Source organism: Aquarana catesbeiana, linkage group LG01, assembly GCF_042186555.1.
Source record: "Aquarana catesbeiana isolate 2022-GZ linkage group LG01, ASM4218655v1, whole genome shotgun sequence".
In the NCBI taxonomy this organism is placed as follows: Eukaryota; Metazoa; Chordata; class Amphibia; order Anura; family Ranidae; genus Aquarana; species Aquarana catesbeiana.
Genome location: NC_133324.1, coordinates 393,221,314 through 393,235,900, shown reverse-complemented (window position 1 = coordinate 393,235,900; position 14,587 = coordinate 393,221,314). Strand labels below are relative to the sequence as shown.

The window sequence follows — 14,587 nt, the reverse complement described above, 5'->3', positions numbered from 1 at the left end:
AGCTTTATGGCTATCCAGAAATAAAAAAAAATGTCTTTAGTAGAGAAGGGTTTTTATTTCTGCCTGTTTTTATCTGGTGAAATCATAGTTAATAGGACAGGAATTGATGGTACATATCTCTAATGGAGCCACAGATAGCAATAAAAACCTCACACATCCCCATTATATCCAAAACCAGACAGAAAAATGGTATTGGCCTGACATATACTTTAAAGATGTATGAATAAATGAATTAAAGTGGATGTAAACCCAATGTCATCATTTCTAAACTACTGCCATAGGGGTTATCTATAAGGATATACATGCCTCCTGCATGTATCCTTACCTGTCAAATGTCTCCCCTCTGTTTGTTATGAGAGCCGAAAAACTGCAGATTCTGTGGGTGGGTCTGTTGTCTGGAGCTCAGTGGGTGGAGTCGTGATGTCAGTAGACTCCTTGCCCACCTCTACACTCCCCTTGTCAATATGCATTTTCTCCTGTGTATTTCTAACACTGAACTTCTGCTCTGATCTCTAACATCCAGTGAAAAGACAGGAAAGTAACCGCATGACTTCAGCATGCCAAATCATGTGGAGGTGTGGAACAGCCAATCCTTGCAGAGCTGCTGAAGAAAGGAGTGGGGGTGGGAATTAAAAAATAATGCATGTCTTAGGCTAGTGCACGAGATGTAAATCACCTGTCACTCACAGCAAAGGGGAGGATTTGGCAAAGTTTTTCTCAGTTTGTCAAGAATTGTCTCACTGAACAATAAAAGGGGATTGCTCAGAGATGGATTAACTCTGTGTGGCAAGACTGGGCTCAAATGATAGGAAATTTTATACTCTACAGTATGATATAAAAAAAATATTTTTTTTTTCGGGTTTACATCCACTTTAATGAAACAACAAACATACTTACTTTGTATAACTGAGGTGACACTCTGCATTGTAGTTTGCTAGACCCACCTAACTGATATACTATACAGCTACAGTAAATTTAATCAAACAGAAAAGAGAGCTAGACCAAGCCAAATTCTAAGACAATACATGATATACAGTATCTGCTTAGGGTAGTGATGCCTGATCAGTGGGGTGTGATTGTGTTTATAATATAATGTCAAGTTTACAGTTCCAGGTCTATACAGAATTTGGCAGCTATTGTAATTGCAGTCATTTATTAGCAAACAGTCTGAATCACAGGTATTGCCCTCAAATGCCTGACACACACCTAACAAACCAGTCAATGAGTTGATGGGGGACACTGTGCAGGATGGATAGTGCTTCCAGGTTTTTCCACTTGAGCCCTATTTTTTGGCTCTTCTCTGTTCACAATTTGTTGGTTCCCCAGTTGTGGGCATAAGACTGTATATAATTATTGAGGGTGGTTTGGCTACTTCTTTCTTTGCCTTTATTTATCCCTTATAGTGCAGTTATTCATCTTTAGGGGACACACCTTGATATAGCTTTGAAGATTCTATTGGGCTGGAAATTCTGGAATAAGTGGATTTATAGAGAGCATTTCTATACTATCTTCCCTGTGTAGATTTATTACCTTCCTACCATATTTTGTATTGATCCATGACCCTTTGTGTGGCAAGCTCTGTCTGGGGTGGTCTCTGGTTCGACATTATTGTAGCATCCGTATGTTAGCACACAGCTCCTGATGAAGCAAAAGTCACAAAACATGTTGAGCTACATATAAAATAGTGGTGGAGACTCTGTAATCCAACATGATGTGTTTATACTAATTCTACAGTTGGGTTGAGGAATTCTAATGATTTGTGGTGCGCAATGCTACTTTGTTTTTAACGTGATGTGTTTAACTCTTTAATGTCCATTATTAAAGATTTGAATTTCTACTTTATCTTGCTTGGTCATGCCTACAAAGTCCATGAACTGCTGTTCAACTTTTGTAATTATTCATCTACCACTAAGCCTATAAACAAACACCTACCACACAGACCTATATCTACAGTATATTGATTTAGTAAACAACACAAAATAAATGTCAATATTATTGGGTTTCCTGTAGCGATACATATTTCTGACAAAGAAAGCTCAAAATAGTGCCATATATGAATAGTTAACACAACATGGTTTTGTTTTATAGATCAGTATGGTCAGAGAGCATTTATTGGGAAAATTTGCATGGATAGCAATAACGCATACCCCCAATATAAAGAAAGCACTGAAGAGTCTATAAAAGAAACCAAAAGGTAAAGTACACACACATACAGTATAGTATAAAGCTCTGCTAGATTGCAAAGCCAGCTTGGAGACCTGACTTTTTTGTACCTCAGTTAAGTGAACTCGGGAGGAATGAGAAACAGCTGAGAGCTATGTATTTAGTAAAATAATCAATAAATATACTTTAAGGGCTTGTTTTTACTTGCAGCAGTTTCTGAAAAGTGATCACATTTCAGCGATCAGTACAGGAATTGTGTTACTGTTGCCTCATAAATGCCCTTTTTTTTATAATCAAACAGGATTTTGCTAGTCTGGCAAGCCGTTGCAGTGTGGCCCCACTTACTTACCCAGTACTGCTGCCAAACATGGTAGGGGTATCATTTTTACCGCCGCACACCACAATGTTACCCAACCTCCCTTGAGTATACAAGTCATAATTAAATTCCTGACAGGCGCAGTGGTGGGCAGCAGGAGGGCCAGTAAATTAACTAGATATACAGTATGCATTTAAAATGCAAAATGCACAGCAAATACTAATTCTTTCAAATACATTTATATAGCTTATAATATGTTCCTAGGGAAACAAGCTAAGAACCAAATGCCAAATTGTAAAATAATACATACAGTGATATCACTTCCATTTAAATTAAACCTGTTAGCATTGCTATTACCCGTCATATGTTTGGCTCTCATGTATCACTGATGGTTGCAGTTGCCCAGTCCCCAAAGTGGTGCTAGTTCCAGAACAGGCACTTGTCTATGCGTGATGCTGCACAAGTATGCTCTGTCTTGAAACTGGCACACCTTACAGTGCCATACTTAAGCACTATATGTCTTCGTTGTGATAAGTAATAGCCATACCCACAGGCCTTTAATGGTTTGAAAGTACATTTTACAGCAATAGATGAAAGTGTATATTGTTTTCTAGGTTTGTTGAAGTCATGAAAAAGGAAAAAGTGAGTATAAAGTTTAAACATTACTGACATATATTTTAAAACGTTCATTTTTATTTTGTTTAACTTTAAGACCCACATGTTTTGATGATGATATATTCATTATTCTTAGATATCTAGTGCTGGTACCCTTTTATCAACATTGAGTGTGGCTGTTCAGCTCAAGTCTTTGGTTAAAGTCTTTGGTTTCTTTGGATCAAGTTTCAGATGCTATTCATTGGGCTGTGATGAGGTAGGGGATGGTTCCGTGCCCTCATTGTAGGAGGACCCCTTTAATGGGTGTGACCTTTTGCCTGTTCTCTGAGTCTGCTTCTCCAGAACAGACAGTGATTGGAAGGATTTCACCTTATTCTTCTGGTCCTGATGTTCTTGATTTAAAGTGTATTTCCACCTTTGCAGTCAAATTTCAGAAAACCACACTATGGGGGTTATTTACTAAAGGCAAATCCACTTTGCACTACAAGTGCAAACTACAAGTGCAAAGTGCACTTGAAATTGCTGTCGCTGTAGATCCGAGGGGGACATGCAAGGAAGATAAAAAACAATATTTTAGCTTGCACATGATTGGATGATAAAATCAGCAGAGCTTCCCCTTATTTCAGATCTACCCCTCAGATTTACAGCGACTGCAATTTCAAGTGCACTTTGTACTTGTAGTGCAAAGTGGATTTGCCTTTCGTAAATAACCCCCTATATGTTTGTTATATGTTCCCATTCACACAGCATGCCTAAAAAAATCTTATAAATATGTCTTATCTTTTCTCAGGACAAGATATCATTGCTGATTGCAAGGTTTTTTGAAATGTTAAAAGGAATCTGTTCAAAGTCTGTTCTCATTAACATACAATGCAAGTAGCCCAGCCCCTAAATCTCTAAACCACTAATCCTTTGTTAGGACAGACAGTGCTCAAATCTAGTTAGAATTGATAGTGAAGTAGATCTGCCTGCACAATACAGACAGGGTTAATTATGGCAGCTGCTCAGCCCCATCAATAACAGAGAGCTATGTAGCATTTTTCTTTGTTGGATGATCTTGTTTGCTGGAGCATATAAAAAATGTATGCTGCAATTTTTTTTTTTTAAAGTTATGATATGTGAATGGGGAACGGACATGTAACAGATATAAAATAGGTGTTATCCCAATTTTTCTGCAAAAGTGGAAATACACATTAATGTATATCCTCATCCCTGCCTGCCTACCCCCTTTTTAGGTGGGTGTAGTTGACAGCCCTACCCTCACCCAGGGGATTCAGGGTTAAGCCAGGTACACACAGGCCAAATGCTGGGTGACATCCGCCAGTTCAATAAAAAACAACCGACATTTGGCCAATGTGTATGTCAGCCAGTCCGACAGAAGCTGGCTGTTTGGCCAGCTTCTGTCGAATGTGCATGCTGGAAAATCAGCAGCCTACTGGCTCTTGATCAGCACTCTCAGCTAATGGCTGAGAGCGCTGACCAGAGTGTTCTGGCGGCGGGCTGCCCCCCTATCAGAACACAACAGCTCAGCGGGGGAGATCATTGTACTAACATCGGATCGTCAGTAAGACGGCTCAGATCGCAGCTGTCAGCAGGTTGAACGAAAAAAAACTATTAGTGTGTACATGGCTTTAATACGCTTCAGTTATCTTCTAGTTCTGGGGGTCTTTCTTTTCTATCCATTAGGAATTATGCTGCTAGGGATCTCATTCTCATCTCTTTCTGACTAGGCAACCTCCTTTCTTCTCATGGATTTCCCTTTCCCAGAAGTCAAGGGTTAAGAGATGATAGGTTCAAGCCTTTTGTTGTTGACCAACTGGACTTCCTTTTAGAAAAACTATGTCTGTCCATACCTCCATTCCCTGAAGTCAACAATATGAATGCTAAGCTTAAGCTGATTGCTAAAGACCAGCTACCCTTCTTGTTTGGACATAGTAAGGGGATTTACTAAAACTGGAGTGTGTAAAATCTGGTGCAGCTCTGCATAGAAACCAATCAGATTCCAGGTTTTATTGTCAAAGCTTAATTAAACAAACTGAAATTAAAAGCTGATTGGTTATCATGAACAGCTGCAACAGATTCTGAGTGCTCAAGTTTTAGTAAATCTTCTGTTCAAACTTCCCTTAAGGATCTGTGTTTTCCTGATACTTGGACCAATAAGAATTTTAGCTTTTTAATTAATTTAGATTCGTTTTCTTCTATTTGGGTAGCATGTTTTTTGGTAAATGGTTGATTGGTCCTCAGATTTTCGCTGCATGGGGTGCTTTTGGAAATCCCCTTTCAAAATAACTGTATTCTGGAGGTGTATGCACGAGGCTTCCAAGATGGCCACGTAGACCGGGAGTTCCGCACTGCTCCGGTCGTCCTGCTCCCCCCATAGTGGACAGCACACCCACCTCCATCCATCGCCCACTACCAGGGCTGGGGAAACACAGGGGGATTACATATATCAGTGGTCATCAACCCTGTCCTCAGAGTCCACTAACAGGCCAGGTTTTATGTATTACCTTGGGAAGATGCAGACTAGAATACTGCAATCACTGAGCAGCAAATTATATCACCTGTGATGTATTTCAGTTATCTTGCAAACCTGGCCTGTTAGTGGGCCCTGAGGACAGGGTTGATGACCACTGACATATATGACCTCCGGAACCGCCCGCCGAGCCCTAAATGTGCAATTAATACAGGCCGGGGATCCAGCCTACAACTCCAAGATGGTGGCCACATCATTGCCTCACACACAAACTGAGCTGAGACACGGCAAAATAGAGCCTCCCCCGGACCCCTTGTCCCACAGCCACACAGTGGGGAGTACCCACATCCACATCAGTGTTAATTTTGACATCAAATTTTGATTTAGTTTTAGTCTTAGGACTAAAATGGCATTTTAGTTTTAGTCATTTTAGTCTTCTGCAATTGTTTTAGTTTTAGTTTTAGTCGTATTTAGTCGACTAAATCTCCAGTACAGCTGAATTCTGGTGTCCCTCAATGGACTTTGAGAAAAAGATTTTAATATAAGTACAAAAATTCTTTCTTTTTTTTTTTACTGCTGAAATGTTAGTGTGCGCCAATATTTTAATGCGGAAAAACACTTTAACAGAGAGTACATATAGTAAAGTAGATCTACATTTATTACTTCCAGTCTTCCAAAAATAAATTGATTACAGAGAACAGCTCAGTGGATATATTGCCTAGTATGTTATACTGCAAATAGTTGACAGTGTCTACATTTGGAAATCATATTTTCTTTTCATAATGTTTATTTATAGTCAATTACACTTTATGAGTGATTTTTGTGGTTTCATATGCGTTTATATTCAGCATTATTAGTAAGTTGTAAAATGCATGATACCGCTTAAGTGAAGAATTAGGTTATACTTGCTTCATTGTGTTCCTCTCAGATTTCTATGCAGACTGCCATTGACGTGATCTTCTAATTATTGTGATATTGATGACTTTCTCAGTATGACAGAGTAAAACCCATTGTAACTCCCCGGTTTGCAGTAACCTGCAGCGAAAAATTGCTGAACGAACTTGGCACATTAGCTGAGGAGCACCAGCTGCATATACAGGTATTTATTACAAAAATTCAGAAACCAAAAGACTTTTTTTAACCGCTTCAGCCCTGGAAGATTTTACCCCCTTCCTGTCCAGAGCACTTTTTGCAATTCGGCATTGCGTTGCTTTAACTGACAATTGCGCGGTCGTGCGTCGTTGCACCCAAAAAAAATTGACGTCCTTTTTTTCCCACAAATAGAGCTATCTTTTGGTGGTATTTGATCATCTCTGCGGTTTTTAATTTTGCGCTATAAACAAAAAAAGAGTGAAAATTTTGAAAAAAAGCATTATTTTTTACTTTTTGCTATAATAAATATCCCCCAAAAATATATAAAAAACTATTTTTTTCTTCAGTTTAGGCCGATATGTATTCTTCTACATATTTTTGGTAAAAAAAAATTGCAATAAGCGTATATTGATTGGTTTGCGCAAAAGTTATAGCGTCTACAAAATAGGGGATAGTTTTATGGCATTTTTATTATTATTTTTTTTTTACTAGTAATGGCGATCTGCGATTTTTATCGGGGACTGCAACATTATGGCGAACACATCGGACAATTTTGATACATTTTTGGGACCATTGGCATTAATACAGTGATCAATGCTATAAAAATGCATTGATTACTGTAAAAATGTCACTGGCAGTGAAGGGGTTCACACTAGGGGGCGATATATGGGTTAATGTTTTCCCTAGTGTGTGTTCTAATTGAAGGGGGAGGGGACTGTGCAGGCGAGATGACAGATCGCTGTTCATACTCTGTATAAACAGATGATCTGTCTGTTCTCCCCTCAAAGAAGCGGAAACTGTGTGTTTACACACACAGATCCCGGTATTCTGTGTGTCAGCGGCGATCGCAGGAGGAAGGCAGGAATTGTGACCGCTGGGCACTCGCACCAACTCGGGGGGCGAGCGGGGGTGCACGCCTCCAGTGGCGCGGGTGCGCGCCCCTAGTGGCCACAGGGTGAAGCAACACTACATAACGTCGTTTCGCCCAGCCGTGCCATTCTGCCGCAGTACAACTGCGGCGGCATGGTCGGAAAGTGGTTATGTCGTTTACAATTTTAAATTGTTTTTTAGTCGTATTCATTTATAAGGATAGTTTATGTGTTGTATATTTTTGTTTTGCAAATAAAAATGACATGCATGACAAAAGATTCCCAGAGCATCATGGGTTAGCTAACAATATAGCACAGGAGCCATAGTTCCCTTTCAGACAGAACTGTCTTTCTCTGAGTCAGTATACTGATCTGTCTAATATGCGATAAGTCATGTACTGGATGCAGTCTGTGTGTAAACTTCACCTTGATACGTTGATCTTGCGATCTCTGTAAACAATAGGATTTTATTAATATGTGATCATAGGGGAGAGCAACAAAGGGCCCTGCTGACTGTATACATGCTGACTTTATAGGAAACTTCATAATGTTACCAAGCAATTTTTCAAATTGTTATTTTTTATAATATTTTATTAATATTTAATATATTTCTAATTAATATATATGTATATAGAGGAAAAAAAACAACAACACAGTGGTTTCATTAATCACAAGGCAATCTGTCTTGTGCCTATAAATTCAAAATGGAAATCAATTACAAAAAATCTGAAGCTCTAAATTTGACACTACAAGAACACACAAAAAAGACCACCAGACCAACTGCAAATTTAAATGAGAAAACACTGCACTAAAATATCTGGGGATCTGGTTGACACCAACACTAGACTCGCTATACACCAGAAATTTACAACCCCTCTTACAAAACATAAACAGAGACCTGGAGAGATGGACACTGAAAAACTTTTCATGGTTCGGCAGAGCAGCCATTATCAAAATGTCAATCCTGCCCAAAATTCTATATTTCTTCCAGACCATACCCATACTTCTACCAGACAAGTTTTTCCGATCACTATACGCCTCCTCCACGAGTTAGCCTCCAACTACTCATGAGGGATAATAATATTAATAGTGGAATGGGTTTTCCCAACTTTAAAAACTATTACTTGGCTACACACCTCACTAGAATAATAGATTGGACATGCCATTCACAGAACAAGGACTGGGTAGCTTCTGAAAATAACATAGGCCCAATACATATGACACACTCACCCAGGTTACCATGGGATGCATGCCCCAAACAACTAAAACAACAACCTCTGATAGGGGCAACGCTTAAAAACGTGCAAAAAGTGATTCTAATATCTGACCTAACCACATCCCCGAGCCAACTAACACCGCTGCTAGCTAACCTGGACTTTGCACCAGGATCGAACAAACTGACCCAACTGTGTCAGAAATGCAGACAGAGGAAGGTTTATCGGCCTTAAGTCATTAGAATTATCGTCAGATTCATAGTTATGTTATGGGCCCTCAGAGATACCAACACTTCACAAGACCACTAACACCATTAGAAAGTATTTGCTTCATGGCCCACACATCCGAGAAAAACATCTCCTTAGCCTACACCTGATTGCAGGCCTCTACCCTTCGGGAACCCAATAAACATAAAGAGTTTTGGGAAGCAGCCTTAAAAATTACTTTCACTAAAGATCAATGGCTACAGTCATGTATGTTTTCTCATAAATGTTCTATTAGTACACGACTACAAGAAACCTCATTTAAGCTCTTAACGAACTGGTACAACACACCGACCAAAATTCATAAATGGTTCCCTAGTGTCCCTGACCTTTGTTGGTGCTGCAACCAGGAGAAAGGCACCCTACAACATATATGGTGGGAATGCCCTCAGATACAGCCATTTTGGAAACAAGTATGCAATATAATAAAACTCATAACAGAAACAAAGATCCTGTTAAACGTAGCATGTTGCTTGTTACACATAACCACTTGTTCACTGAGAAAATATAAACGCTCACTTACCTGATTCCTAATCACAGCCGCAAAGGCAGTGATACCCAGACACTGGAGAAATACCACAAGGCCCACGATCAAAGAATGGCTAGAAGAGGTCCACCTCCTCCATAAAATGGAAGAGATAAGGGCAATAGCACACAAGACGACTGAAAAGTTTAACAAGACGTGGCAACCCTGGATTATTTTTAAGTACTCTAAAACATACGAATCCCTGATGGAGATATAAACCCCGACGATCTCCTGGGACTCTGGCATACTATGATCGTTCCTATCACCTCCCTCCCCTCCACTGCTTCTTTTTCCTCACTATATTACCTTCTTAGGATCTTTTGTCTTTCTTCTCCCTATTACGATTATATATGCAACCTACACTTATTTTAGAGCATAATTCAGCTTCTGACAATTGACAATGACATATGGTCTGCCGACCATACCATATCAACTCATTAATCAATATGAATAGAACATATGGTTTTCACACAAGTTTTTTTAAAGACAAGCGTATAACCCTGATTTGTATGATTACCATCACTTGAGCTCTAAAGGCATAACATGTTTACCCACTGTTGAATGTACTGGTTTCAATCTACACATACAAAGATTGTGATGACTGTACAATTGTTACATTTTTGATTCTACAATAAAAAATTTTATTGACAAAAAAAATAAATTCTAAATAGAAATTAGGAGTGAATATTTTTTTTCCAGGTAGACTCTGTACTCTCTTTTTTATCACCATAATTTTGCGCTATACATGATATGGCTTGTAGAGTTCATTATGTTAAATATATAACTATTATCAGAATGTCTTTTGTCTTTGATTTTTGATGGAAGAGGTATGATCAGCAAAATAAACAAAGTCTTCCAAGCCATCACACATATATAATAACCTCTATTGCAAAAAATATTTTATATCAGTTATGAATATGTCAGTTTATGATGCTTTCTTATGAGTTAAATAAAATGTAGTTATAGCATCATTATATACTTTTACATTATTCTCTTGCCTTCAGAGTCACATCAGTGAGTCTCCTGCAGAGATTGAAGAGGTGTTAAATCTATTTCCTGGCTACAGGAATTACACTGACGTGTATGACAGAAATAAGCTTCTGACAGACAAAGTGAGTTGAATTGTTCTTAGACAACAGTAGTTAGTCCAGCTTTACTTTAGAGCTAATATTGTATGTATGTCATCACTTACCTAAAGATATTAATATTTTAACTGATATTTAAAATAAAACACATATTCCGTATGTCTTTGTAATACATGTATATATCCTCATGTTTTGTCCTGCCAGACATCTGCAGGACTACAGAACATCCCTCCCCTTATAGAGATGAGGAGAGAACTAGGTGTTTTGTAGTCCAACAGAGAATAACTGACCAAGGCTAAAAGCAAATTAAAGAGAGGTTAAAGAGAAACTTCACTCTCTCAATCAACATTGACTAATATTAATTTTTATACCGCTAGCATTAGTAAAAAGACAGAAAGGTATATTACACTCTCTGGCCACTTTATTAGGTACACCTGTTTAATTGCGTGGTAACACAAATTGCTAATCAGCCAATCACATGGCAGCAACTCAATGCATTTAGGCAACTAGATATGGTGAAGACGACTTGCTGAAGTTCAAACGGAGCATCTGAATGGGGAAGAAAGGGGATTTAAGTGACTTTGAACTTGGCATGGTTGTTGGTGCCAGACGGGCTGGTCTGAGTATTTCAAAAAATGCTGAGCTTCTGGGATTTTCATGCACAACCATCTCTAGGGTTTACAGAGTATGGTCCAAAAATGTGAAATGTTCAGTAAATGGCAGTTGTGTGGACAAAATGCCTTGTTGATGTCAGAGGAGAATCGGCAGACTGGTTTGAGATGATAGAAAGTCAACAGTAACTCAAATAACTACTTGTTACAACCAAGGTATGCAGAATACCATCTCTGAATGCACAACACATCGAACCTTGAAGCAGATGGGCTACAATAGCAGAAGACCAAACTGGGTGCCACTCCTGTCAGCTAAGAACAGGAAACAGGCTACAATTCTCACATATATCCCTTGAAGAAGTCACGTGATCTGTGACACAATGCATCGGGAGAAGTCAGCGACGTCATTTCCGGTGTCTCTGCATTCGGCAATAGCAGTGAGGAGAAGAGCCTCTTGTCCCTCTTGGATTTGGTTTTATACTCTGTTTATCATGCAGTATACACAATGACACTTTTGTTAGTAGAACCATTGTTTTTTTATAATAAATTCATACCTTTTCATACACTTTTGGGCGATGAAATTTTTGTTTCTTTCGCTTTGAGCTACCCCAGAGAGCAGCTGTTATCTCCATATCCCAGGATTTTTCTGAAAAGATCTGATACAGTAACACAGTCCGGGCGGGCTCTTCTATGATTGGGATAGCTCTAAATTACGATTAGACCCAGTGGGGTCACTTCCTAAGGTGAGCGGGTATTGCACCCAATGATGAAGGTGGTGTCACTGAAAATTTTCAAAATTCTTATTTCGGATGAGCACTTTTATTAACACTTCAACAAGTCACTTTTATCAATTTATGAAGAAGACTTTATTCATTTATTTACCAGTTCATGCATTCCATTTTTATTTATATATATCTATATATATATATATATATATATATATATATATATATATATATAGATATATATATTTTCACTGATGGGACTGATGGGAGTGAAATATACATTTCTGAATATATTATGTATATGGATTTTTCACATACTTATATTTCAAATGTTGTTTGAGTTTTTGTTTGAATTAGCGCACTATTATAAAATTAATCAATTTGCACAGGCTCACCAAAATTGGTCAATAGAAAATAGGAAAAAACATTGCCTGGTCTGAGGAGTCTCGATTTCAGATGCAACGTTCAGATGGTAGGGTCAGAATTTGGCATAAATAACACGAAAGCATGAATCCATCCTGTTTTGTATCAATGGTTTATGCTGGTGGTGTAATGGTGTGGGTGATATATTCTTGGCACACTTTGGGCCCCTTAGTACCAACTGAGCATCAATTAAACACCACGGCCTACCTGAGTATTGTTTTTGACCATGTCCATCCCTTTATGACTACAGTGTACTCATCTTTTGATGGCTACTTCCAGCAGGATAATATACCATGTAACAAAGCTCAAATCATCTTACCACTGGTTTCTTCAACATGACAATGAGTTCACTGTACTCCAATGGCCTCCATATTCACCAGATCTCAATCCAATAGAGCACCTTGTAGCACCTGGTAGAAGGGGAGATTGACACCATGGATGTGCAGCCGACAACAGCAATTGCGTGATGCTATCATGTCACTATGGACCAAAATTTTTGAGGAATGTTTCCAACACCTTGTTGAATCTATGCCAGGAAGAATTAAGGCTGTTCTGAAGGTAAAAATGGGTCCAACCCAGTAATAGCCAGGTGTACCTAACAAAGTGGCTGGTGAGTGTAGATTTATTTGTAACATTTTTTTTTTTTTTACATTTCTCCCCAACACAACAGGGGAGATCACTGAACTAACCTTGTATGGTTAGTAAAGCTGCTCCAACCAGAGGTGTCAAATTTTTTTAGTGCAACCCGCTGGGTTACCCGAAAGAAAACTGTTAGTGTTGTACCCGGCTTAACACATGACCCTTCTTGGGCATTAAGGTGTTGCCCTGAGCAAGATTTAAAGGGATCATATCATTTGTTCATCATTAACTGTATGGCCAACATGATTGTTTATACTGCAGATTCATGGTCATGACTTAATTGTATAACTGATATTCTACAAAGCAACTTTGAGTCTGAGTAGCTACTCTAGGATGCAAGTTTCACTTAAAGGCACTGTTAACTTTCAGTTAAAAGCTCAAATCTTTTATGCATTGTCTACAGCCAGCTATCATGCTTACCCCTACGCAGGTGATCAGACACTACAGCTATCTTCTTAGTTCTTCACCTATAGCAGTCTCCTTTCCCATAGGGCAAGCAGGCCTACTGGTACTTGGTTGCCCCCAGGACTTAAACACAATGCTATAGAGCCTGGTCACCACGGCAGGTCAGGCACGAGCTGAGCAAAGCAAACAGGTACTTGCGGTTGGCAGACAGGCAGAGTGGTTTTATGACAGTCCAGGTACAAGGCATGCAAGGTTTAGGATAGTCAGGGTCAAATCCATAGTCAAAAGGTAGGTAAAGTTTAGAGAGTAGTTGATATTTGATCTGAGGGCGCCAACGAGGGAATTCCAACAGCAGAGCAGGACAAACAGAGCTTGGAGCACTTGATATAAATGCAATATCTCAAGCATGAGACTGCAGGCTTGAGTGGCTTAAATCAGGTTTGCGTAGAAATAAAAAAAATGGCACACAATCACTCCTTAAGAAATTTTATTTTGCACTGAAGCAGTTACATCTTTAAAATGTTAACGCGTTTCGGCTTAAGCCTTCCTCATAGCTATGGCTATGAGGAAGGCTTAAGCAAAAACACATTAGCATTTCAAAGATGTTGTAACTGCTTCAGTGTAAAATAACATTTCGTAAGAAGGAGTTGTGCTGACTTTTTGACTTCTATGGATTCATGTTGGACGGGGTAGCAAGAGCACCGACACACAGCCCATCATCCTTTTATTGCGGTAGAGCTTGGGTGAGTTCTTATACTTAAATCAGGTTTGGTCTCTACTCAGAGACTGTCTACATCAGTCATCTTGCAGGCGGACAGACAGACAGGGAAAATGCATCATAGCCAAGACTAGGATACTGGAACCAGCAGCTATGATAGAGCTGGAGCGCACACATTCCTGACACTAGAGTAGCTGTGCATAGCAACCGATCAGCTTCTATCTTCAGCTTGTTCAGTAAAGCTTTAAAAATAAAAGGTAGAAGCTGCTTGGTTGACATGCACTGCTCCAGATTTTGTCTGCTAGAGTTTTGATAAATCCCCCTCATAGTCTTTTTCATATCATTTGTCAGTTGAAAGTTTGATGCCCATGGGCATAACAGGTTTCCGATACTTGTTAAATGAACAAAATTGCAGATAGCTGCAGGAATTTTACATATGGTCAGTCGAT

General features: G+C 39.0%; 1 protein-coding gene across 2 annotated transcripts in view; it reads left to right on the top strand.

Moving 5' to 3' along the window:
- The window catches only part of GDA (guanine deaminase), a 120,514-nt gene that overhangs the window by 74,923 nt on the left and 31,004 nt on the right, over nt 1-14,587 (top strand). For both annotated transcript variants that reach the window (XM_073634477.1, XM_073634469.1), the window contains exons 5-8: nt 2,089-2,194; nt 3,094-3,121; nt 6,559-6,666; nt 10,537-10,644. In XM_073634477.1, the coding sequence (XP_073490578.1) occupies nt 2,089-2,194; nt 3,094-3,121; nt 6,559-6,666; nt 10,537-10,644 (350 nt within the window). The remainder of the gene's footprint in view (nt 1-2,088; nt 2,195-3,093; nt 3,122-6,558; nt 6,667-10,536; nt 10,645-14,587) is intronic.